The sequence below is a fragment of the Ambystoma mexicanum genome, chromosome 10, assembly GCF_040938575.1.
Source record: "Ambystoma mexicanum isolate Mex_15411 chromosome 10, UKY_AmexF1_1, whole genome shotgun sequence".
NCBI classification, from domain to species: Eukaryota; Metazoa; Chordata; class Amphibia; order Caudata; family Ambystomatidae; genus Ambystoma; species Ambystoma mexicanum.
Window position 1 is genome coordinate 1,574,382,299 of NC_090932.1, and position 27,389 is coordinate 1,574,409,687.

Below are 27,389 nucleotides of genomic sequence, written 5' to 3' on the forward strand. Positions count from 1 at the left end.
GTGCAGGGGTTGGTAGAAATCCAGTGGAGGGGTGGAACTGTAGGGAGGGAGGTGGCCTGGGGCACAGATTATAGGGTGGGTAGGAAAGCAGTGCACAATAATTTTCAGCCAGGAAGGGAGTAGGGGAAAAAATAAGAAGCACATGGAAAGGTTTTCAGGCGCTTTGAGACCCTACAATGCTTCTCAAGGTCCAGGGAGACAGAGAGCGTGTTGCACAGGGAGGCCGCTGTAGAAGAAACACATCTACCACCATGTGCGTGTAGAAGCAACTGACCCTGAGGGAGTACGAGGCAGATGAGGGAAGAGCTGGAGCAAGCAGATATTTAGGAAGTCACAGTGCAAGGTATTGATGTCCAGGGAACAGAAGGCCTTCTGTATAATGCACAGGGTTTTTAGTTTATTTTTCGCAGCCACTATGAGGTACTGCAGACATTTTAGTCTAGCAGAGATAGGATCCCTGGCGTTAGGCCAAGGACAAGTTGCGCACTGCTCTTACGGATGAGTTGCTGAGGGCGCAGAGTGGAAGCTGGCAGATTTAAAAAGGGCCTGTGGTAACAGTGCAGTGTACACAGCACCACAGCCGTGCAGACACTGACCTTTTGAAAAGTTACTGTAGGTTGCCAAGATACATTTAGTGGTGGCTTTAGTGCCTTCTTTTTACGAGTTATGTAGTAGGTGGATTAGTGGGGGAACAATGTTTGTAGCATTGTCAGAAGGAAAGAACAGAGTTCCTGCTTCGCTGATGTAGTGTATACTATGGGTAAATGAAAACGTCGCATGCACATATGAACAAATTGCTTTATGAAGGAGATGGAGGAACATCAGTACACTTTTTAAACACGTAGTGGACACTTAGAGGCAGATATCGTGCGCAGAGCCACTTATAACAGAAATGTGAACATACTGAAAAAAATCTGTCCATACCTTTCTTTTGTGGTGAAGGGTGCGTATGTGGATGAATGTGTATGTATAACTCATGCAATGTTTCACTGAAGTTTCCACTGGACGTGCTTTCCAATAACAGAACACGTGCAGGCCGATTTATTAACGGTACAGTTGTGGAGAACTGACATTGTAAGTTGCTGAAGTCTTGAAGGGCTTTGGTGGATGCGTGTGTCAGTACTTCGCAATACCTAATAAGGGCGTGGTGGGAAGAGGACAGTGGAAAGGGAAGGAGGACTGGTCATGATTTACTGGGGTACAGCCCTTACGATACTTTGCACGTGCTACGTTCTGCGCTTTTGAACATGTTGGCCAATGGAAATGCGATTGTTACAATTGTCCAATCAGGTGGTTAGAGTGTGTGTTACAGGAAACGGCAGCCATATCTTGTTTCATTATTCTGTGTACTGAGACAGGCAGAGATGGCCAGACGTACAGTTTTCATAGTGGGTGATCGCTTTGTGCTAGATCTGCTCCAGTATGCCGTTGAAAGAGGCCTTAATGGCAATTTGAATTTGGACGAAGTGGAGAATTTGTGGTGTGGTGTCGCTGTCCGTACGTTCAACCATTTGCTTGCAGAGGGTCGACGATTGGCCAGTTTCAGTACTGTACACGTTGTGGTAGTGCATTATGGAGCATTGCTTTTGGGTTCCGTAGTTTGTGCAAGTGTGTACCGTCAACTCAAAAAGATGATGAAAGAAGTGCAGCACATTTTTGCCACTGCAAAGGTGCTTTTCTTATGTATACCAAGTCCAGTATATAACTATCCCAATGAATGTTGTCGGCAGCCAGAGGTGGGAAGGCATCTTATCAACAGACGTATGTGTAGCTTTTTGCGTGCTGCTCGGATGTACTCCTCTGACAATTACAACATTGGTGATAGATATGTGCACCTTCTCAATGGAAAAGGCATTTCATTGTCGCCCAGTGGCTGCACTGAAGACGGTATTGTTAGAATGTGAGGCGAAGTACAACAAACAAAAACAATTATAAAAGCCAGAAAAAAAGTTCTTAAATGTAGAAGTTAGGGCTTTTTTCAGAGCCACCACTACAAAGGACATCCCCTACCCTGGTTGACATTTATTCCCCTACTCCTGTGCACAAACACCTGGAAAGGTCAGCGCAAATCGCGAAGGTTGCAGGGTTGTGTGTGTAACATACGCCCCTTTTGCACATGGCCATCTTACATTTGGGACTGTGGAGGACACGAGATTGCGCAATAAGCTTTCTGGGTGTATACAGTATATTTGTCGACCTAAATGCAGAGGGTGAGCTTATGGCCGTGTGCTGTACAAGCCACAGGGTATGTATGCTTTGTGGGTGAATTGTACATACATTACTTGACAGAGCATGTAAAACAGTCTGGTGGAAGTGATGTGTGGAGTGTATCATGTGGGTTTGTACGCCTATGGAGCAGCTACACTGAAGTGATTGCTTTTTGGTTTGTCTGTGTGAGACTTTGGTGATGCCCTATCACGATTATTGTTGTTGACTGTGGAGGGACAAATGAAAACCATGTAACACGATTGTCAGTGCCGTTTGTGCTGAGGGAGGCAGTAGGCCAGGTAATGCTTCGGTTTCCAATCTGCTGCATAATTGTGTATCGCATTATGCAGACACCCATATAGGTGCGTTTTTTTATTTGGTCCGGAAATGGAGAAAGCATAGTACATTATGAAGAAGTGTATTTATGTCTTTACAACTTGTGCCATTGTCGTACTCTACAAACCGTAATCTATCTTCACAGCACGAACAGTTTTCCCCACAAATAGCTTTCCTCTTGATATTACTGCATTTGCGAATTGTGCACGCTCTCCACACATTGCCTTGCTGCCCTTTTTGGAAGTATAGGAATAATGTTTGTGCTTGCTGTTGCGCACTTGCGCTCTTGAATACGCACTGCAACACGCAGAACCATCTGTTTCAACAGCCACCCATTTCCACTGCAGTGTTTTCCACAGTACCACAGTTCCTTCCATTTAGCATACAATTGTGTGGTGGGGATACTGCCTCCCTTCTTTGGCACTTACATTGTGACACTCTGAAAGGAGCTTTATATCATAATCAGCCACAAAAATGTTATGGTATTACAAACATAGCATCATTGTTAAATATACTATGCTAAAGCAATGTTATGTTTATAGTGTCCTAATAAAAATCTATGAAATTCACTAACAAAAAACATTGCTATATGGTTAAGTTGCACTAGCAAAAACTTTGGAAAAACGTTGGGACGTTATGGTTACAGCTAAAACCGAAACCCCCCAGAAATATGCCAGTTATGCTATGCTAAGCAATCATAACTTGCGCTACCACTGTGCACTAGAAGGACTAACACCCATGACATCAAAGATGCCATCACAAATGTAATTGAGGACATGACTGATGACATCACATGTGTATTTAGTTTTCATGAAAAGCCTCCACATGGGATTGGCATTGTACGGTTGGAAGAAAACTATCAGAGATCATTGGAAAAACTATTATGACATAAACAGTTCATTAACCAATGCATTTCTACAAACATCATTGCATTACAGAGTTCTTTCCAGTACATGAACCAACTCATGTACAAACGTGGGCACTGTCTGCAGCATGCATCATACAGCTGCACTATTCAAAATCTTCCCATGTTGAATAGTGAAATGATGAATGATTTCGTTTCAAAGTTCTGTGTACTGTGGAACATGTACTAAGTAGCTAAGAATGCCTCACTTACTACATAGTGGTACTACTATAAACAAAATATACAGAGACAACAACGTATACAAATATGAGCATCTCCAAGGACAGTACAGTTAGCAACAAAGTAGCACTACTACCACAAAGCGTGCATAGGGAACAAGTTACTTACCTGTAACTGTTGTTCTCCAGCATGGGTCTGGCATGGATTCACATGCTCATGAATATTCCCCGTCGTCAGGCTGGGAATCCTCGGTAAAGAAAAAACCAGTATCAGTTTCGTTTCTGATCTGTCTTTCGTAGTAATAACCAATCACTGGTCTCTGCGTCATACTGACCACAGCCAATGACGGCCCTCTACCCAAGCACCGCCTCTGGCAGCCATCTTCAGATTTGGAAGCACGTGAAGTGGCAGTATGACCAAGTGAAGAGCCGCAGAGGGGTAGGCGGGAGGGTTCGCATGTGAATCCATGCCAGACCCATGCTGGAGAACAACAGTTACAGGTAAGTAACTTGTTCCTTCTCCAGCATGGGGTCTGGCATGGATTCACATGCTCATGAATAAAGAATACATAGCAGTACACACATGCACAACCACGGGAGGTGGCAAAGGCTCAACATTAAGCATCTTACCTCCTCACCAGGCTCACCTCAGGCGAACAGGTTGCGCAGCACTGCTTGGCCGACCCTGGACTCCTCCCTGGAATCCCGATCGACGCAGTAGAATTTCGTGAAGGTGTGCGTCGACCTCCACGTAGCAGCCCTGCATATGTCCAGCAGGGGCACACCAGAAAGGAACGCCGTGGTAGCTGCGATCGCTCTGGTGGAATGGGCTCTCGGACGGCCAGGCAGCGGTCGGTTTGCCAACCGATGACAGTACATGATACAGCCGGAGAGCCATCTGGAAATGGAAGCCTTCGAGAGAGCCTTCCCCTGATTGACACGTCCAAAGTTCACAAAGAGTTGTGACGTCTTCCGAAAACACTTCGTGCGGTCCACGTAGAACTTCAGCGCTCTAGCCACATCCAGCGAGTGCAAAGTCCTCTCAGCCGGCGACGAAGGTGACGGGAAGAACACAGGCAACACCAAGGGCTCGTTGAGATGGAAGTCCGACGGTACCTTGGGCATGAAGGAGGGGTGCGTCCTGAGCACTACCCTCGTGTCGTGAAAAGTCAAGTACGGGGCCTTGCAGGAAAGGGCCTGGATCTCTCCCACCCGTCGTGCGGAGGTGATGGCCACAAGAAACGCTGTTTTCCACGACAGAAACTTCAACGGGGCCGAGTGCAGAGGCTCGAACGGAGGTCCCATGAGCTTGGTCAGCACCACGTTGAGCTCCCACGCCGGGGCCGGAGCCTTCACCGGCGGGAACGATCTGAACAGTCCCTTCATGAACTCTTTCACCAGACGATGAGACCACAAGGACGTCCGCCCCGTGGTTCTGGTGTATCGGGAGATCGCAGCAAGATGAATCTTGATGGACGCGTGTGCCAGTCCAGCTTTGGCCAGCGTCAGCAGGTACGGCAGTACCTGGGGAGCCGTAATCCGTAGAGGGTTAATCTTCTGTGCGTGGCACCAGACAGAGAACCTCTTCCATTTGTGTCCGTAGCATTTAAGAGTCGAGGACGCCCTGGCCTTTGCAAGAACCTCTCTGCAGTCGGCCGGTATGTCGTATCCTCCAAACTCTAGCGCTGCAGGAGCCAGGCCTGCAAGTTCAGCGATTTCGGGTCGTGGTGGAGGATGGCGCCTCCTTCCCTGGAGAGTAGATCCGCGTCCACCGGCAGCTTGATTGGCGGGGACGCTGACAAGTCCAGAAGGTCCGGGAACCATATCTGCCTCGGCCACGCAGGTGCGACGAGGATCATCCTGCACCGTGACCTCTTGAGCTGGTTGACGAGCCGGATTAGCAGTGGCAAAGGAGGGAACGCGTAGAGGAACAGGCCCTCCCAGGGGAACGAGAAAGCATCGCCCATGCTCCTCGCCTGGGGAAACCTGCTGGCGAACCTCCGGCACTTGGAGTTCGTCGCCGTCGCGAACAGGTCGATCTGGGGTGTGCCCCACCGTCGGAAGAGGCGATCCGCTAGATCCTGCCGTAGTTCCCACTCGTGGCACGAGCGCAGCTCCCTGCTGAGTAAGTCGGCGATGGTGTTTTTTATCCCTGCCAGATGAAACGGCACCAGAAACATCCTTTGGGTGACGGCCCAATGCCACAGGTCCTGCGCCTCCTTGGACAGTGCTGGGGACCTGGTTCCGCCCCGTTTCCTGATGTAAAACATGGTGGTGGTGTTGTCGGTGAAGATCCTCACCACCTTGCCCTTGAGGGACGGAAGGAAGGACCTGAGGGCCCAGAACACTGCACGGAGCTCCAGGACGTTGATATGGAGGGACTTCTCCGTCGGGAGCCAAAGGCCTCTCGCGTGCAGATTTTCGGTGTGCGCTCCCCACCCTTCCAGGGAGGCATCCGTGGTCACTGTCTCCTGGTGGTCTGGGGTCTGGAAGTCCATGCCCGCCGTCAGATGCGCGCGGGTGCCCCACCACCGGACCGCTCGGCGGAAACTCTCGTCGAGTGTGATCCTCTCCTCGAAGCCGCCCGTCGTTTGGATCCAGTGCGCGTCCAGGAACTCCTGCAACGGGCGCATCTGGAGCCTGCACATGGGAATGAGGTAGATGCAAGAAGACATCATTCCGAGGAGGGACTTGATGGACCTCACCTTGGCCGCGTCGGAAACCAACATCCGCTGTACCTTGCCCAGGATGGACCTGGTCCTTTCCTCCGACGGGGAGGCCAGAAGGGACACTGTGTCGAGCTTCGCTCCCAGAAACAGTGCATTTTGCGCGGGTACCAGGTGGGACTTGGCGTAGTTCACGGAGAATCCCAGGTCCGTGAGAAGTTGGACGGTCCTTGCCGTGTGCTCCACGGCGAGCTCCCTCGTCTTGGCTCGGATGAGCCAGTCGTCCAGGTAGGGGTAGACGTGGATCCCCTCGCGGCGCAGCTGCGCCGCCACCGGTGCAAGGCACTTGGTGAATACCCTGGGTGCCGACCGTAGTCCGAAGGGGAGGGCTTTGAACTGGTAGTGACGCCCTTGGACCACAAACCTGAGGAATTTTCGGTGCCCCTTTAGGATGGGAATATGGAAGTAGGCATCCTCCAAATCCAACGACGACAGGAAGTCTCCTTCCTCCAGCTGACCCAGGACGTGCTGGAGGGTGACCATCCGGAACTTCTGCGCCTTGATGAACTTGTTCAGACGTCGCAGGTCTAGGATGGGGCGCCATCCTCCCGTCTTCTTCTTCACGAGGAAGTATCTCGAGTAAACTCCGGAGCCCCAAAGCCTCTTTGGGACGAGTTCGATGGCGCCCTTCCTGAGCATCGCCTTTACCTCCAGGAGAAGCTGAGGGACGTGAAGCTCTTTCCTGGCCACGGGGGGGACGCGCGGGCACCTTCTTTGAAACTCGAGCGCGTGGCCCCGGGCTAAGGCGTCCAGCACCCAACGGTCGGTGGAGATGGACTCCCACACGCTGACGAAGCTCGCCAGCCGGCCTCCCACCGGGGTGCTTCGGTGGGGGCCCGACCCCACGGCCGGTTCAATCCTGTTTCGATGAGGCTTTGCCGCCTTGACCTCCTTGGCGACGACGGCGGGGTCCGCCAGACTTGCCTCGTCCTCTGTAGGCCTCCTGAGACGACGAGCGGGCCGCTTGACGGTAGGTGGAGAAACCGCCGCCGGAACCTTTGGAGGTGCCCTTGCCTCCGCTGCTCCGAAAGGGCATCCGTCGTTGCTGCAGAACCCCAAGGGCCCGGGCCGTCTCAGTGTCCGCTTTAATGGCCTGAAGGGAATCGTCCACTGTTTTCCCAAACAGGTTGTTCCCATCGAACGGCATGTCCAGGACTCTGGTCTGTACGTCTTGACGGAAGTCCATAGCCTTGAGCCATCCACGCCGCCTAAGGCACATGCCGTTGCCCAACTGGCGAAACCCAGTGTCGGCGATGTCCGTCGCAATAGTGATGGCGTGGTCCGACGCCACCTCACCTTCCTGTAGGATCTCCAGGGCATCCGCCCTCTTGTCGTCCGGTAGGAAGTCCAGCAGGGGAGCCAGTTTGTACCATAGCTCCCTGTCGTAGCGAGCCACGATAGCCAAGGCGTTGGCCGCTTTAATCGTCGTCGCTGCAGACGAGATGACCCTGCGTCCCATAGCGTCCAATTTCTTTCCCTCGCCGTCCGGTGGGGAAGTCGATGTGGAGGCCGCACCCCCCCCGCTTTCTTCCTGGCCGCCGCGGAGACGACGGAGTCCGGGGTAGGCTGCGCCCGGAGGCACAGGGGGGCCGCGTCCGGGACCCGGTACTTCTTCTCGTACCGGTCTCTTCTAGCTGGCGTCGTGGAAGGGTTCTTGAGGAGGGCGAGGCCCTCATCCCAAATGTCGTCCAGTAGAGGCACCGCGAGGACCGTCTTCCTCTTGGCCTCGCGCCGTTGATAAAGGAATCCTTCCTTTTTCTTCTCCTCAGGGCAGAGTTGGAAAAGCTCGGATGCCCTGGCGATCATGGAGTGGAACGATCCAAACTCGTCGGGCGGAGAAGCCCTGGTGGGAGGTGACGACGGTAGATCCTCGTCGTATACCTCGTCGTCCGTACCCGTCGCTGCCGCGTCAGTCCCCGTATCATCCCCTCGGGTGGACGGGGAGGAGGGCTGGACGGGCGCGACGGCTGAAAAGGAGGTGGAGGGTGAATCCTTCTTTTCTTGGGCGGGGGAACACCAGAAGGTCCCGGTTCAGGATCCCCCGACGGGAGAGGTTCCTCTGTCGGCAACGGTAGTCTCGTCCTTATCTCTGAGCATAAGGACTGTATAGCCAACAAAATGGCCGCCGAGTTGTCTTGCGGCGCTGGCAGAGGGGAATCCGACGGGCGATCAGGGGCCCCGTCGGCGCCCTCGACGATGTCGTCGTCACCTGCGTCGGGATCCATCCCGACGGGCCGGTCTTCCACGCCAAGGCCGTGGCTTAAGACCTCGATCAGCTCTTCCTCCGAGGTTGAAGCCGAATCTACGACGACGCCCTGCCCCCCCTTTTTCTTCCCTGCCGGGGATTTCACGGGGGTCCTATCGATGGGCACAAAAGAGGACTCCCTCCGAGGTGGCAGGGAGACTCTGAGCCCCGAGGTCGCCACCACTGGTGTAGCCTCCACAGGCTGAGCCAGGGCCGCCGCGACAGTATCGATAGAGGGCTTGGCCGGATGGATTAAGGCCTTCACCACCTTAGGTGCGCTCACCGCCTTATCCTTGAGGGGGGGGGGGGAACACTGCCTCGCTCCCCCTCCGATGGGGCCTTCGAGCTCGACCGGGGCCTCTCCAGGAGCTTCGCCGGGTGCTCGCCCTTCCTCTTACCCGACCCAGAGCGTTGGCTCGTGGCTGAAGGTGCCGGGGAGGGTGCGCCCTGCCTGGCGACCGTAGAGCCCGACCGTTCGGCGCTCCCGGTGCCAGCGGACTCGCGGTGCTTGGCCTTGTGTTGGACCCCCGTCGCCGGGGCGTCCTCAAAGGTCTTAGAAGACCGCTCGGATTTCTTCCTCTTCTTCTCGCCTGACGGGCTCTTACCTTCCAGCCAGTTGGCGAGACGTTGATGGCGGTCCTTCATGGTCCGCTCCGACATATTGCTGCAAAACGCACAGTCCTTCTCCACGTGCGTCTTGTCCTCATGTAAGCAGTAGAGACAAAAGGAGTGTTCGTCCTCCTTAAAGACGTTCTGCAGCTGGCATCCAGGGCAGACCCTGAACAGCTTTCCGGGCGTCGAGCTTCCCTTCTCCTGGGCCATGTCCGGGCCTGAGAAGCTTCTGGAGTCCTCCAAAAGCGTAGCTCGACGAAATCTTCACCCTTGAGGGGCGCAGACGAATCCGACACGGGTCCCCGTTGATCGGATGGAGAGTCGGTGGAGCTTGAGGCTCTTTTGACCGAAAAAAAAACGAAGTTTTTGAGAAAAAACGTGAAAAAATAGCACTAACGCTCGAGAGCAATAGCACTAACGCTCGAGAGCAATAGCACGAGGATCCCAACACATGAACGTGCGGTAAAAATCTGAAGATGGCTGCCAGAGGCGGTGCTTAGGTAGAGGGCAGTCATTGGCTGTGGTCAGTATGACGCAGAGACCAGTGATTGGTTATTACTACGAAAGACAGATCAGAAACAAAACCGATACTGGTTTTTTCTTTACCGAGGATTCCCAGCCTGACGACGGGGAATATTCATGAGCATGTGAATCCATGCCAGACCCCATGCTGGAGAACCTAACCGATTATCTTCGTTCACAGAAATGCTTGCTATGTTTCAGGCTTACTTCATCCCACATGTATATGTATCGTATCATGTGCCTGAACTCTAAGGAAAGTAGCATAAGACCATATGAGAAGGGTAAGGTCAACAAATATAGTACCTTTTCAATTTCTAGTTCCTGACTCCCAGTGAAGAAAAGCACCCGGTGTACATATGAAACTGAACAAAAAAAAAAAAAGAGGGAGCCACACATGTGATGTCAGTCATGTCATCAATGAAATTTGTGATGTCATCTTTATGTCATGGGTGTTAGTCCTTGCAGTGCACAGTGGTAGCGCGAGTTATGGTTGCTTAGTTTACCATAACTGGCACATTTCTGGGGTTTTTCAGTTTTACCTGTAACCATAACATACCTGTAACAACGTTTTCCAATAGGTTTTTCCTAGTACAAATTAACCATAATGTCCCTTTATTATATATATATATATATATATATATATATATATATATATATTTCTGAGGCTTGTGGAATCTGCTTAGATCACATGCTGTGCATAGGCCGACATCTAGTGGAAGCTGCGGAGTATTAGTTTGTTTTTCGAAACTCGAAAATGGGCGTCGACACAGGCGTGCCAGTAATACTATCCCTAGTGTGACGTCCACTGTACCCAAGATCCCTCACGCGTCTAGGATCCTCAGATTGTTTTTTTCCACCATACTGGTCGGAAGCATCTTGCGGAGTACCCTGGCCTTAGCCATACTTTTGCTAATTATTGAAGTTTAAAATTATTTATTGACATCCTTCCCCACCCCAACGTCGACCCTCGACGACGGCTGGAGAAGACATCGACCGTCGGCTGCTGCACGACGGATCTGGGCCTCGGAAGGCCGCTGGCCTCGGCCCCGCAAGTAGGGAGAGTGGGGGGTGGTACATACTCTTCACTCTTGGTATATAGGTACACCTTATATATTTCCTACACTTACCAGCCCGCTGCCTCAAGGTGCGTATGGAGGGTACCCCTTTCCAATTCTGCCCCAAGTGCAACCGCAAATACCCTTGGGTCGACAGTCACGCCACGTGCAATCTCTGCTTGCCGAGGGACCACCCCGAAGCGAACTGCAGAGCGTGTAGTAGGTTTAAGCCTAAGACACTTAAGGACCGTTCGACAAAGCGTTGGGCCCACCACGCCAGGCAGGCGGCCATGGCAGCGGAGGGCGCCTTCAGCGATGGCAGCGACGCCGTACTTTCGGACGGCGAGGGCATTACGGCGTCGAAAGACTGCCGAGCGCAGGTCCCCGACCTCGGAAGGTTGTCCGGCAGGGCGGCTATGGGGAAGACCCCCGGCGACGCAAGCGCTACACACCCTACACACACTAAGCACACTAAGTCCAACCGAACCTCGACGACGTCGACTTCTCGGAAAGAGGCACAGATAGAACGGTCCGACTCGGTGTCCTCTGGGCGCTCTCGATCGAAATCGCCTCATGACGCAAGGCAATCATCCACTCTTGCCAAGAGTGCCTCGCTCCCTAGATTAACGGAAGTTCGATCGTCGGAAGACGAAGACGACTTCCACCCCCAGGCCGCGCTCCAGGAGACCGAGCCCGCAGTTAACACCAGCGAGGCCCCACGCTCGAAACAAGATACCTCTCCCGACCCTCGACGCCAGGCGTCGAAAGTCTCTGGAGCCTCCAAGGGGCAGGGAAAACATTTTTCCGCGCACGGGGAGGGGGGGGGAAACAGCGGAAAGCACAGCCTTCCACTCCTGTAAGACCATCCTTCCACCCTAAGCAGACAGACACACATAAATCTACTGGGACATCAACATCCAGCAAAGGTACCCTTGATAAGTCCTCTAAGTTGCCTACTAAAGTCATACCCTGTTCCAAAGAATGATCCAGTGAAGACATAGACAGGGTCATGTCAAGGATGTCTTCCTTAGCTGATTTTTATGACAAAAACCCGGAACATTTCCTTTCGTATGACCCTCAAGGGGCCACACCCTCAGGCTCCTCTGATCCTATCCCCCTAAGTAAAAAGGCCCGGTTCGAAAGACCTGAACCCTTCGAGGTGCAGCCTTACTCTACTCCATACTCTACTCCACACCCCAGATACCAAGGACAGACTTTCCCTGAAGGGGACCAGGAGTTTACAATTATGGAGGAACAAACCGGGGCTGAATACTATGCGGATGATGAGGACCTGGAGGAGGTAGAAGATGAGCAGGAAATTTACAGAGTAGATTCCCCGGTAGAGAGCGAAGCCCCAGTTACCGACTCGCCAGTTGATAACCAGCCCCTCCTTAATGAAGTTCTCGCTCGCGCAGCAGAACATTTTCACATCGACACCCACGGTATACAGGAGGAAAGGGACTTCGCAGAAGAGTTGGTGGGAGAGAGGAGGCCGGTCGCTCAGACCATCCCTATCCTTAAATCCATCCAACGTAGAATAGATCCATCCCTGGTGAATCCTAACCTCACCAGAGCCGTCAACCCCAGAGTCGAAAAACTTTTTCGGGCAGCCCAGTCTGACCCTCTTTATATAAGAGGACATCTTAAACCAGACTCCCTAGTGGTTACCAACACTCGGAAGAGGGCTGGGACACCCTTATCGTCGTCAGAAGCTCCTCCCGACAAGGAGAGCAAAAGGCTGTACGGGTTTGGCAGGAAGGTAGCCTCAACGTCCGCCTACCAAGCAAGGATCGCAAACTCCACCACCCTGTTGGCAAGTTACAACTGCCATCAATGGGAAGAGGTCGCGGCGCTCATAGCCTCTGCTCCTGAACCGTTAAAGGGCCAGTTGGCTCGGATCTCGGCAGAAGGGAGAGCCGTGTCTGGTTGCATCTTAAAAGCAACTTTCGACGCTGCAGACAACGCAGGAAGATTGATAGCAGAAGGTACTGTTATCAAGAGACATGCGTGGTTACGGCAGTCGGGGTTCAAGACAGAAACCCAGGCTTCATTAATAGACAAGCCGGTGGAACCCGATCTATTGTTTGGGAAAGCGGTCGAAGACGCACTTAAGAATGCCAAGGACGAGTACGAGACTCTGAAATCCCTTGGCCAGCTTACCAACAAACCCCCTAACCGGAGGGGGAACAGTAATTTTCGTCGCCCACGCGGCCAAAATTCACAAAGAGGCAACTATGCCCAAGGACAGGGTACACAATGGAACAACAACCAGCAGTCTACCCAAAGTTACGGCAGGGGTAACAAGAGAGGTCGTGGAAGAGGCAGAGGCAGCCCCAACAAGGGAGGTGGCACGCCTCCACCAAAGCAGTGACGCTCAGTTCAGGGTCCCTTCTCACGCAACCCCAGTAGGGGGACGCATTTCCAACTTCACCCAGGCTTGGGAAGGGATCACCTCAGACAGATGGGTGCTGTCAACAGTGTCCACAGGATATTGTATAGAATTACTGCAGCGCCCCCGGAACCACCCTCCACGACAAAGAATACACTCCTTAGAACATCAGAAGATCCTTCTCGAGGAGATCGCCATTCTGCTAGAAAAGGACGCGATAGAACTCGTCCCAGGACACCAGGTAAACAAGGGTATCTATTCAACTTACTTCCTTGTGCCAAAGAAAGATTTGACAATGCGCCCAGTATTGGACTTACGGCCTGCCAACAAGTATGTCAAGCCCCAAAAATTCCGTATGAACACGCTACAAGAGGTAATCCCCCTCCTAAAAAAGGGGGATTACATGGCAACCTTGGATATGAAAGATGCTTATTTTCATATTTCCATGCTTCCAGCCCACAGAAAATACTTGCGCTTCAAGGTAGACAGTCGCCACTACCAATTCAAGGTACTGCCCTTCGGGATAGCTTCAGCACCAAGGGTATTCACCAAGGTACTGGCGGTGGCAGCTGCACACCTACGCAGGGAGGCAATCCCAGTGTACCCTTATCTGGACGACTGGCTCATAACGGGGGAAACCCCAGGAATTTGCAGGTCAAACATTCAGAGGACTATCGACCTCCTCCACGAATTAGGCTTCTCTATCAACGAGAAGAAGTCAAGTCTGGTGCCAAGCACCTCAAAACAGTTCCTAGGAGCAATCCTAGATACTCAGAAAGGGTTGACCTTCCCTTCGGAAGAGAGAATTCGGAATATACTACTGCAGATTCCACATTATCAGTCAGGTCAACAAATAACGGTACGCAAAGCAATGCGGTTACTGGGCATGATGGCGTCATGCATTTACCTGGTCCCCCACGCGCGTCTGCGCATGCGTCCCATGCAGGAATGGTTGGCGAAACAGTGGTCTCAGGCAAGTGGTCAGTGGGACGATCTAGTGGTCGTTTCGCCAACACTCGTACAGAGCTTACACTGGTGGACAAGAGAGAATCTCGCAAGGGGAAAACCCTTTTACGATCCCGAAGTACAGGCAGTGGTGACTACAGATGCATGCCTGACTGGGTGGGGAGCTCACCATCTCCACCACACAGCTCAGGGTCTCTGGTCTCACTCAGTAGCCAAGAACCACATCAACCTGCTGGAGCTTCTGGCAGTATTCCGAGCGCTTCGGGCGTTCGAGCCCCATCTGCTAAACTTGTCGGTGCAGATCCGGACGGACAGCACGACAGCCATGTTCTATCTGAACAAACAAGGAGGGACTCGTTCGCCAAATCTGTCCAAGCTTGCCCAGAAAATCTGGATATGGGCACTCAGACGGAACATCTTCCTGTCATCACAACATGTTCCGGGGGAGCTCAATTCCCTAGCGGATGCCCTAAGCAGAGACTCCCTCCCAGAAGAACACGAATGGGTCCTTCACAAAGATATCGTAGAAGATCTCTTCTCTCAGTGGGGTTTCCCCACTATAGACCTATTCGCCACAAGCGAAAACAAACAATGCCCAGGATTTGCATCCAGGTTCCCCCAGCCAGACTCCCAAGGGAACGCCCTGTGGATGAACTGGTCAGGGATGTTTGCGTACGCTTTTCCACCGACTCCTCTCATCAGGAAGGTGGTGTACAAGATGAACAAGGAATCGATGACGCTCATCCTAGTTGCTCCCATGTGGGCGAGACAACCATGGTTTCCACACCTACGCAGGATGGCGGTGTGCGAGCCCATCAAACTCCCAGCCTGGTACAACCTACTGTCCCAGCAACAAGGTCAAACAGTGCATCAAAAACCCAACTCAATGAACCTGGCAGCATGGCTCCTGAAGTCAGAGTTTGGACATCTCAATTTACCACAGAGGTGTATGGACATCCTAAAAGAATCCAGGAAACCAAACACAAGGCACTGTTACGTTGACAAGTGGAAGAGATTCGTTATTTGGTGCCAGAATAAACAAATCAATCCAGTTGATTGCACTCCTTCCAACGTTGTAACATACATGCTCCACCTGCTGGACGCAGGTTTGGTTTTTTACTCTCTGAAAGTACACCTGGCAGCCCTCTCGGCTTACACCACATCCCATAACAAGGTATCGTGGTGGAAAGTACCAGTAGTTAAAGCCTTCATGGAAGGAGTAAAGAGACTTCACCCTCCTATTTCGAACCCACCGCCAGGATTGGACCTCAATGTGGTGCTAGCTAAGCTCATGGGCCCCCCTTTCGAACCCATGCATAAAAGTAGTCTCAAACACCTGACTTATAAAACGGCCTTCTTAGTAGCCATTACCTCTATAAGAAGGGTCAGTGAAATTCAGGCTCTGTCAGTGCAGGATCCTTTCTTTACTATCCACAAAGACAAACTGGTTTTACGCACACACCCTAGGTTCTCACCTAAATTCATATCTAAATTCCATGTAAACCAGTCCATCGAGCTTCCGGCTTTCTTCCAGAACCCGCAAAGCTCGGCTGAGGTGAAACTACACACCCTAGATGTGCGTAGGGCGGTCCTCTACTATGTAAACAAAACCAGACCGCTAAGGAAAACAGATCAACTGTTTGTCTCCGTAGCTACAGGCAGAGAGGGAGATCGCGTCTCTAAAGGCGCTATCTCGAAGTGGATTATCAACTGTATACAGCTGTGTTACTCTCTTTCTGAAAAAACTCTGCCTTTTACGCCAAGGGCCCATTCTACTAGAGGCATTGGGGCCACTCTGGCTTTCATTGCAAATGTTCCCCTCGACACCATTTGCAAAGCAGCTACTTGGAGCTCTATTCACACTTTTACTCAGCATTACTGCATTGACACTCATTCCAAGACAGATACACAAGTGGGACAAGCGGTTCTAAGACACCCGTTTGCTCATGACCCTTCTCACATCCCACCTCCTTCTTCTGATACTGCTCGCTAATCTATGCACAGCATGTGATCTAAGCAGATTCCACAAGCCTCAGAAGGGATACATTACTCACCGTAATCGTATTTCTGATGCTTGTATCTGCTTAGATTCACATGCGACCCACCCTTCCTCCCCTCCGAGAGAAGGCGCAGGATTGCTTGTAGTCTTACCTTTCTGGCTATCTGCTTGGATTATCTGTACTTGCGCTACTCCTCATGCTTCCTCATGTCAGAAAAATACAATCTGAGGATCCTAGACGCGTGAGGGATCTTGGGTACAGTGGACGTCACACAAGGGATAGTATTACTGGCACGCCTGTGTCGACGCCCATTTTCGAGTTTCGAAAAACAAACTGTAATACTCCGCAGCTTCCACTAGATGTCGGCCTATGCACAGCATGTGAATCTAAGCAGATACAAGCATCAGAAATACGATTACGGCGAGTAATGTATCCTATATATATATATATATATATATATATATATATACACATACATATACACACACACACATACACTTCAGAACGTGTGGGTGGGCGAAGAGGTTGGTTTTGAGTTTTGTAATGGAAGTTGGGGCTGCTGCAACATAGGCCAGAAAATGTATCCTCCCCAGGCCAAAGGATGCTAATCATCCCCTCTTGTTTCCCCACTGTTTGAATTGTTTGCCAATACTTTCTTCTTCGTGTCTACAACACACCATACAGTCAAGTGATGCCACTCTACCATTGCATTTTAAAATCCCTCCCTACAGACATCAAAAAACAGACTGTACAACCAATTTACATATCACCACGTCAATGCACTCTTGCACCACGTGCACACATATGCCTCTATGCCTGTGACACACCAACTAAAATAAGACTTGCACGCAGTACTCTGGTACTTCCGTATCAACAAAGCACTCTTCCCTTTTCCCCCCTCGCAGCACCCCATCCCCTCACTTACCCTAACCGGTCCCCTTCTATTCTGTTTCAGACCCGTCAGAGCCCCCGGAGACCATGCAAATGGCCACAATGTGTGGTATAAATCCCAGTAACAACTTTCTTAAACAAATAGAAGAAACCTTTTGAAAGGAATAAACCCAAAACGAAATTAGGACACTACAAGTCAATAGACCATTGCTTTTATTTTATTTACTTAAGGCAACACTTATAATTTGTTCTCTTAAGAAATACAATACCCCGTCTTGTACTACCTGACCAGTACAAAGACTATACAAAAACCCTTGCTAAAGGGACCACAGAGCGAAGTTGTGCCTCCCACTTCATTGCAGACAGAGGGTGGGGTGTTGGTTGTTTAAGAAAGTTACACATTAACCAACCCATACCCATTTATTAGAGTACTACTACAAACATGCAACAAAATGGATCGATGATCTATAGTACATGACACAGAAGCATAAAACACGTGCTACTGCCCTCTACCAAGGCACAAGAGGCAGCCACTAGATGGGCTCCAAGACTACCAGCTTCTGGCACAGACCTTTAGGGTTGGTGCCAGTATGTATGCTGGCCCAACAGATGTGCCCTTAGGGTGCCTGCCCTCGTTGAAAATCGGGCAGTTTGTTTTCAGGACCACTATGGTCTTCCCCATGTCGATCCTGCTGGAAGGGCCTTATGCATTTTCCTAGAATTGACTTCTAGCAGGACTTGGCCACTTTGAGATGATCTTTCAGCCAAGTGTAGACACAGCCGAGTCCAATGGTTCTGTAACCGTGGATTAGGAGTACGAGACGAAGTTATCACAGATGCAGACAAAGGAAATGAAGAGGGATGTTGGGCATTTTGCGGTCTTCTTTATAACGATTGACAGACGTGTCGGGGTCACAAAAAGGTTGCAACAGTTCCCTTCTTCCCAATTTGCCAAGCTTCCACTGGGTAGAATTGCAGCAGAATCCTTCAATGAGAGACGAGAGAAAAGAAAAATGTTCAGTTGCACCTTAAATAATAGTAGCTAAAACATCAATGTTTCCTTCAGTGGTTGTGGCAATGTAATCAGACTTGAACCAGACCATGATCTGACAGATCCACGAGACCCTCATATGACATAAACAAAACTTTCTTCCTGCTCACAGTTAGTTCTAAAAGTTGGTTACGAGAGGTTTGATAGATCAGCATTTTTGTGATTCTGGCGAACCCCTTTTCACATCATGCCACCCCTGAAAGCACAGCCCTGGTCAGAACATTACTGATGGCCTCTCTGAAAGGAGATGCCAACAGGAGCGAGAGGGCTAGCAATTTATCTAAAAACAAGCAGCAACCTCTGAGGGGCTGCACTGCAGGAGGCCCGGCCGGAATTTGATTGCTTGACCTGGACAATGATTTATGCTCCACAGCCATAACAGCACAAATGACCAAGTAAATGGAGGGCAATTCATACCTCTATGTGTGGTAGCACACCTGCTCAAGAAGGCTGCTGTCAATATATCTAGCATGATCCTGTGTTTTAACTGCACTGTTCATTTTACCTACATTTCCAACATCTCAGTAAAAAGGTAACTATTTTTTCAATCCTAAAATCGTAGGTTTATTTTTGTGGAGATAGAACAATTATTCCCATCATGCTTAATAAAATGGTTAACTGCATCAAACAATAAATGATTGGTAATGTTGCTTGCACATAGATTTCTGCAGCAGGAGCATCTACTGACTGAAGGTCCTTGCAAATTACATTCAAGGTGTATATTCTGCTGAATGTACTAATTGAGCATACATAAAAGTTTCAGTCTTCCATGCCATAATCATTTGGTATGTCTGTGCCATTACAGAAAGGAACAAGCCATTAGCAAATGAGTCTTGGTCTGCCACCAAATGTTGCAGTTCAATCTCAGTTGCTAGGCCATGTCCCCTCTGCACTGGAACACAAGCAACCACAGGCATCTTTAGGACTTGTGGACTAGCAGTTTGGGCAGGGCTGCTCACATAAGTGGAAGGGCTAAGGTGGATTTGCAAATAATAGCCTGGAAGGCTGACCAAATGTTGGTGGTAATGATGGATTTAGAAACTTGCATCCATATTTTAGTTTTGGCTGTTCAGTGTAAGCCAGAACTCGCATTCTAACACAGATAGGATGGAGATGTGAGGTGGGGCAGGACAAAGCCTATAGGTGTGTTTGTCATTTACAAACTCATCGACTACCCATTGCCATGCTCATCCCTTGGCATTCCCACAAACTACTGGTCCCTCCCTGACGAACCCTTCTCTCCTAGGAACTCACAATCTATGCAGTCTTTAGAGTGTTTGAAGACTTAAATGCCTCCGTAAATGAGCTCCTGGTGTAATGAAAATCTAACTGTGTGTAGGTAGCCCGTCCATCTAGAAGCAATGTGTGTCGTGCAGCTGTTCCTTGCACTGGAGCCCTCGCTAAAACAAGCTATTGCAAAGCCTACAGTTGTGGCTTGTGTATAGGTATTACACAGACATTTGCCAGGCAATGACATGTGCCCAGGTACGCGCACCAGTTTCCAGTTGTTCCCATCTCATGGTCAGGTGGTACACTTATGGCAGTGTCTGGCAAATGTCTATCCCATGCCTACACAAGCGCCCAAGCTGTTGGCTTTGCCAATGTTGGTTAGTTTCAGTAATTGAAAGTGTATATGCCCAGATGTGGGTTCCTTGCTAGTTACGCCTAGGAAATCAAGCTGTACCTCGCTGTAAGCCCAACAAGGCCTTACCTGAACAGGTCAAGGCTAGGATGACAAGTATGGCCCAGTTTCAGTTCTTCTTCCAATGCACACTTATCAGTGTATTTAAAGTATCTTTGTGTGTGGAAGCCTAGCCTGCCCAACATTTTATGATTCAAACTGATGAGTATTCACTTGATGACCTCATACTGTTTGAGTAACTATTAATAGAGTTTGTATGCAAACCGAATAGATCAGGTTTATTGTGGGTCGTTATTTAGAAGGTATGTGCTGGGGTATGGCTGCTTAGGCAGTGCCAGAAATGGAAATTTACTGCGAGATCCCACCAGTGACATGGGGGCAGGGAGTGGGACAGGAGGATTTTTCCCATCCCCCCCAATAACATTTTCTTCTCCGAATATTCATCATGAATCCCGGAAGAGAGAAAAATAAAGAAAGAAAATGAGAGGATCGTTTCCTATCATGTTGCTGGTAAAGTATAGAATGGGCCATCTTTAAAAAGCAGTATTTACATATTACCTGCAAAGTTCGGGAGGTAGATCTAACAGTCGGACAAGGAATAAATGCCCATGTGCCCCGCCACCTGCTCTGCCTCTCTCCCCTGAACAACAAACAGCCAGGGTTGCAAACGCCCTCCCAGTGAGGAATTATCATTTAATGTGCATCAGCTGCAGATTATGTAGAACAGAAGTGTTTAGAGATGGGAAAAGGTAACTGGCAGTGACCATTGCTGTTGTAAAGTTTACTTACAATTATGTAAGGATGTAATGTTTTAAAAAGCTATTTTACTGGGATTGTTGGGTAATTAGAAATTGTGGGGTACCGAACAAGCTGTGTGAAACAATGACCTTGTCATGTTTTTCATTTCACGTTGTGTCCGATTCTTTTTTGTAAATTCTCATTAGTTTGCATGCTGAAACTTGTAGACTTGCAGTCAGGATAGGGAAAATTGATTGATCGATCAATCAAAAAAAAATAAACCTACAATCATAGTGGGTACTTTTACAAGTCAAGCGCAGTGGAAAAAGTGGCACTAAAAGCATTTACAGAGACTATGTGCTGCAGGATTTTTTGGCAGGCGAGGTTGAAGAGCAGAGCAGGCATTACATGTTTGCCAGCTCTTACAGGTCCCCCTGCAAAAACCAGTTGGCTTTCCACCAGAATGTACTATTATGCCGGTGGAAGACCAACAGATTCCTGTGAAAACCACCTGACTTGCACCTGGTAAAAGCAGGGAGATTCCAAAAGGAATCCATTGTAGAGGACGCCCCACAATCTTAATTGCATGAAGGAGTTACACTTTTCCAGACATGTAATGGAAATATGAAGTGCAAAGGCAATTTTGCCTGCGTTTTACTATTTAACTTTCAAGTGCTTGGTGGAAACAATTAAAATTCCATAGATGAGGGGGGGGGGGGCATTTTCCAAGAGTTGTCCTCCGTGTGAAATTTAGGATTCAAAACAAAATGGCCACCTTGCTCTTTCATCAACACATTTCTCCAGTGATGTATACATTGTTAGGTCGATTTATCATGTCACTTGTGCATTTTTAAAGTAATATGTATACAATTTCGTTTTTTTAATGCATCTAACTTTAACACAGATGTGTAACAAATCGACCAGGGAAGATGTGTGGTCAAGTACCTATCTTAAGACTATGCTCAAATTCTAGCGTTGCCACTTAACCTAAGTCTATGATCCGGGGTAAATCATTTAATCTCACTGTGCTGTACCTGAAAAATGATGTGCCCCTAGTATAATCTATTCCAAAAAAGCCTCACTCATGATTTAATTGATGAGCAGCGCAGTGGGCAAAGTCTGCCAAGGAAGGAGACACACTTTACTTGGAAAAAATAAGGCTGCATTTATTGAACAAAATTGCGACATTCAACAACAAATCAAAGCAAACATGACGCGTTATCATGGATAATTGCATATTAGAAACAGTATGTACCAGACAATGACAAAGGCCGCCTCCTCCTGCCATGCCACACCTAGAGCAAAACCAGGAGGCTGGAAACCCCTTAACCTTCACCATCTCCCCCCCGATCCAGCACCACCTACCCCCGCTCTGGCTCTCACCTGCATGCTAGCACACCCTTACCTCAATTAAATTGTACTGCAAAAACAAAATCAAATGTGCTTCAAAATGTAATTTTGTAAAAAATAAAATTTCCTATTCCTTGCGTCCGTATTCTGGAGAGGGGTCTGTCTTTGATAGCGGGATCACAATCACCTCCTCCATTGCTCCATTGTTCAAGGAGGCATTTTTCAGCTGTCACCTTATGGCAGTGAATAGATACTGAGAGCCTCGTTGCTCAGCACTCACAGAGGAGGCAAAGGCATTTTCCTCGGTTCTCCCCAGCCAGGCCAAGAAGGCATGGTGGTAGTTGGGAATGGTGGTTAGGGGGAGCTGATGGAAGGTAACTGGGGGTGAAGGAGCAGTGAATATAATAGAAAGGGAAGAGCAGATGGGAAGGTAAGATGGGTAAATTGATGTTGCCACGCTATTTTGCTTGCTTCTCTTACAAGCTGTACTACTTTTTATAGCTCATATTTAACATTATGTTGAAAAAGAAGACAACTTTTATTCTTAAGGCATGACTTGGGTACTGGATAGCATGAGGTTATGAACTGGACAGCAGATTGGGGAGCAGATTTCCCACTTGAACAAATCAAATGATCCTGGGCAAATCACTTTAGGGCAGGAAAAACAAACCAAACATGAAACATTTGTTGCACTTTTAACAGCCAATAACTACTACCACCCTAAGCTCCATCCCCATGCCCACCCTACGCAGGCAGTCAATATTGGCCATGAAGCCTCTTGCCTTAAACAGGATACTGAAAGTAATCCTAACAAGTATCCTGATCAGACATTCAAGTAGTCTTAGGGGTAAGTGTCTCGCCTCTGGTCCTAACAACCTGAATATGAATCTAGGTTACTGCACCTTTAAAAGCGGACCAGACTAAAAACCATTTGATGGGTGAGAATACATTTTTTTCCAGATCTGGGAAAACTTTTTGCTGGATCATTGATCTGGGAACTCTGGCTCAATGTGTTTAGGGTACTCGCACACCCACTCCCAATGAAGATGGGCCCCCCCCGATCACAAACCTGGCCCACCCATATGAAAACTCCTGGAAACGGGCCTGGGACAAACGCCCTTAGGGGCCTAGTTTGCGGCCTTGGCGTAGAGTAGAGGTCAAAATGCACATCATCTGACTAACCCAGCAATTCACTAGTGAGGCAATGGGGTCCAAATACAGTGTCTGTAGAAATAGGGGGACTATAATTCTAAACCCCCTTACTCCTAATTGGACAAACGTTTCATGTTATGCAAATTACAGTCTCCTTATGCCTCGATTCTCTCATCTACATGAGTAAGTGCTACATGGCAACTGGACATTAACAAAGGTTGGGGCCTTTCAGAGCATAGGTATGTGTACCCGGCCGAGCATCGCAGTAAAAATTGTGGCTCCACCACGCAAGCTACACTTTTTCCATGGCACAGCCGAAGTACAGGTTTTCTTACAGTAGTCTAGGAAAGAACAATTTTTGGGGGAAAATTTTTTTTAAAAAAAACGTGCACAACTTTGTATTATTTGAAAATAAACCCCACTCCCACTTTGTAGGACTCTGTTCTCCAGTCCCAATTCCTTCTTTATTTATAATGGTTTGTTGCATGGTGATTCATGCAAAGCCACTTACATTCCTCGACGTCCTGGGGCGTTTTTGAATTTGAAAAAAAACGTGGCAGCCACTTTTCCCCCTACACTAGCCTTATTATTTATTTGTATAGCGCACTTACAGCTCAGAGGCATTGAGGCGCTGTTATATGAGATTTGTACGAATTTTGATTTGGTGGCGACATGTGACCAAGGTGGTCTCTTAGGCACAGGTACATTATTAGTAGATGACTTCATTGACGACAGGTAAGGTCAGCAGTTATATATATCAGTAAATTTTACATAGCAGAACTTGTAGTAGATTTTTCATCGCAGTCCTTATTACAACATTTATAGTGCAATTACACAATTTAGACAAAAAGCTTGGTTTTGATTGCCTTGCTGAATGCTTGGTGGGACTCATTATTGATTTTATTATTATTATTATTAGGGGTGGAGTTCTGCTACTAGTCAGTTCTATTGGAATGACACTTTGTGCCTAAATGTACCAAGCAATTTAAAAAAAGGTTTTCTAAAGAGATCTGTCTGCGCCAACTCCCAACAAGATAAATATTAATATCAATTGTTAGTGGAACTGTAGGAGTAGGAATGGTTTACAATTCTTAACGAGTATTTTAATGAGGATAATTGTAAAAATAACAAACGTCCATTCAGGTGTATAGGACTTTTATTTTATGGTTTACAGCACATACGTAGCTTGAGAGCAGCAGAGCACTGTACAGTGTGCAAGTAGCCAACATTTGTGCCGGCATCTTTTAACAGCATAGCAGTACTACGAATTGCAGTCTGCATCCATTGGTTAGGTTTTGAAAAATCCTAATTGAGAGATTTGTGAAATTGGAGAAATGTGTGGGCATCCAGAGTGGATACCGGCATCAAGTCCCAGAGGGTGGGTTTGTAACAAGAAAAGGATGGTTTGTGGGTACCCTCTTTGTGGAAGAGTTGCGATTCAAGCCAGTTGGTTGCTTTTCTACACAAGGAGCGTGTGCCACCAGATAGGTGCAGCTTAGCCACCAGGTACGCTGGTGTGCTACTTGAGACTGCTTGTGCGGGATACATGTCCACCTTCTCCAAGTCCTCCTCCACCATCTGAACATGCCTCTATGTTCTCTTGGTCCTCCTTCGCCTCCTCCAACCTCATCTGAACACCTTTCATTGCAGACTGTCTCTCCAGTCTTTTTATAGTCATCAGAATACCAGGTCGTTCTGATCACATGCTACCCAGGCACGTGCTGAGAGATTAGAAAGATACCCGACCAGAACAGAGGCAGATAGGCATCAGGACAGTGACAGAGGTACCAAGCTACATAAAGGGAGGCATGCATACAAGGCAGCCAGGAACAGTGGACCTGTTCAGCTCAGTTCAACCATCAACCACCTCTGGGGTCAGCATGGTTCTGGCACTGGCTTTATAGGCCCCAGCTTGAAGGGGGTCCTTGGTCCCCCTTCACAGGGTCACATCTCCGACCCTGTTCCATGTGTTGCTGAGGATGCGTTACGATATGGAGGTGGTTACAGTTTGGTAAAAATAAAAATCGTTCACATCTACAGCAAACAGAGAAACAGCGGTATTACTAGAATCTACTGGGGTCCATTCCAGGTGTCAGAAGTGCATATACACATAATCAATGACAACTTGAGGGGGATTCCATATCCAGAACTTATGCAACCAAGGAACATTTTACTTCAAATATTCCCCTTACAGTACCTTTCCTGGTGTAATCTTTCGGCCATAGTGAGCAGTGTTTTTCTCTCAACTCGGATCTTCGCTCACCATTAACAATATTGGCTCTGGTTGAGGGATCGGTTAGTGCCACCTTCGGCACGCCAAATGTTTTGTACTACAACTCCCATCAGCCCTTGCCAGCATACTACACAGGGAAGGACCATAGGATCTGTAGTCCAAGACATAGGTGCTACTGTACCTCCGATGTTTAGTAATGCAAATTGACATGACCGTTTTTGAGTCCCTTTAAGTCAGAACTTGGGCCCCCTCCCCCTTATACCAGTCTTCACAGATAGAAGAGGAGATTTAGTACCGTACGGTTTTTGTTCTTTTTTGCAGATATTGATTCAGAAGGAATATTATAGTAAATAAGTACATTAAAAAAAACTGCATCAATTAGGGGCAATGTCCTGTAAAGGGGGTGGGGGGGAGATTCATTGGAGGCTTAAGGAACAGTTCGCGTTGGCCCAAGGTGGATGGGAGAGAGACCTGCCTAAAGGTGGTGCCAAATACGGATAATGGGGCTGCAAAGATGGCCATACAGCTTGTCAGAGCATCCTCAAGAATGTATTTATTGTGTCCTTAATGTGCTGGGTCTGATCCGCTGTCAATAATATGTGAAAAGGGACGCAATTATGGTCCTTTAAGCAAGCAGCAGAGGATGCATTGTTTGACGAATTAAACTTTACTTTCTAAAGCTATGCTTGATACGGTTCAAAATATGACCAAATGTTTTAACAGAAAGCAGAACATCTCACCAATTGAGATCTTTTGTGCACATCCTCTGGGGTACTAGCTTGCAGTCAGTGGCTAGTCAGGCAACATGGCGCCTGTGCTCTTCTTCCTTGAAAACAACCCGGCAGGAGTTTGCAAAAACAAGATTGGGATTGCTGGGTTGTGGGCACATATGTCCAGTATGGTTAAGGGAACATGCGTCATAGAAGAGCAACAGCCTGGTTGGGGGTGGACAGTGTGTCTAGGAGTGGATGGGGCACTAGTAGGATTGCTGAAGGCATGGAGGGGACAGTGATTCCAGAGTGCTGGCAGTGACATTTGCGGTTGCAGGGGCAGAAGTAATGAAATGCTAGGATACAAGTAATGGGTCCATTCGTACCATGTTTCTTCCTTAATATAGTGCATATGGATAGTATATCATCCCTTCCCACTGTTGCAGTTTCACCTGTGTAGCCTTGTAGCCAGATTTCCAGTCTCCTTTTAATAGGCACTCATTGTTCTTTCGGAAGGACAACAGCTTCTGGCTGCACAGTTCTGTCACAATACTCTGCATCCAGGATAGGGCGGGAGGTTAATGATGTGCAAAATAATCCAGCAGAAGATACCATGAAGTGGGGAAAAGGGGCGGGAGGGGTCAGACCCGACCTCTGGGCTCGGTAACAGACCCGAGGTTCAGGAAGTAATAGACAGTCCTTCATATAAAGGATTTTTGGGTACCAACGAAACCCCAAATACCACCACCCTGGCAGGAAACTCCTCCCCCATCTCTTTGTACTCATCACAAAACAATAGTGCGTATAAAAAAGGTAACCCATCGAGACCCTAATAGCCCAACAAGAACAAAAACTCTAAAACAAAAACTCAAAATTGGAAGGTGGTGTCAAGTGTCACCACTACTCGAAGTACTGCAGCCAGCTCACTGCCAGTGCTGACATTAATGGGCTGCTTCTCCACCTCCTATTGTATCAAAGAAGGTAGTGCTGATATGGACCACAACTTCCACACATTGAAAACAGAAGGGACCAACAACATAAAAAAAAAAAAAAAAAAAAAATCAACGAATCCCAAACCATTAAACATTTCATTCAAATTCAGGATACCCCTACAGCGTTCAGCAGCTAGATCAATATGAAGTTCTTTGAGCATCATCTTCTGAGGAAAAGATGGTTTGGAGGAGCTGCCCTTCCATGACCCCGTGGCATCACTTCATCTGTTGTGCCTTCTCCCCAGCAGCATCTGTGTCTGCCATCATGTTCCAGTTGATAGTCTTATCAATCAGTGCAGTGTAGCCTACAGCATATCTTAGAACAAGGGCTTGCCATAATATAGTACCTTAATTCTAGGTGGGAACAGCAGCATATGAAGGATGCTTAAGAACCATAATCGCCTCTGGATGCATTCCTAAGGGTGTTGCATTCGCTGCCTGAGGTAGGCGTAGTCTGGAAAGAAGTTGGAAGTGTAATTTCACCAGCA

The 27,389-nt window shown here is 48.6% G+C and overlaps 2 protein-coding genes across 4 annotated transcripts in view; one reads left to right on the plus strand and one right to left on the minus strand.

Moving 5' to 3' along the window:
* LOC138492605 (THAP domain-containing protein 2-like) overlaps window positions 1–27,389 on the plus strand; it is a 530,416-nt gene that overhangs the window by 99,507 nt on the left and 403,520 nt on the right. The gene's annotated exons all lie outside the window — the stretch shown is intronic.
* The window catches only part of LOC138492606 (D-dopachrome decarboxylase-like), a 63,477-nt gene continuing 53,317 nt past the window's right edge, over window positions 17,230–27,389 (minus strand). The window contains exon 3 of the mRNA XM_069619896.1: window positions 17,230–18,018. Coding sequence (XP_069475997.1) covers window positions 17,946–18,018 — 73 coding nt within the window. The 3' untranslated portion in view covers window positions 17,230–17,945. The remainder of the gene's footprint in view (window positions 18,019–27,389) is intronic.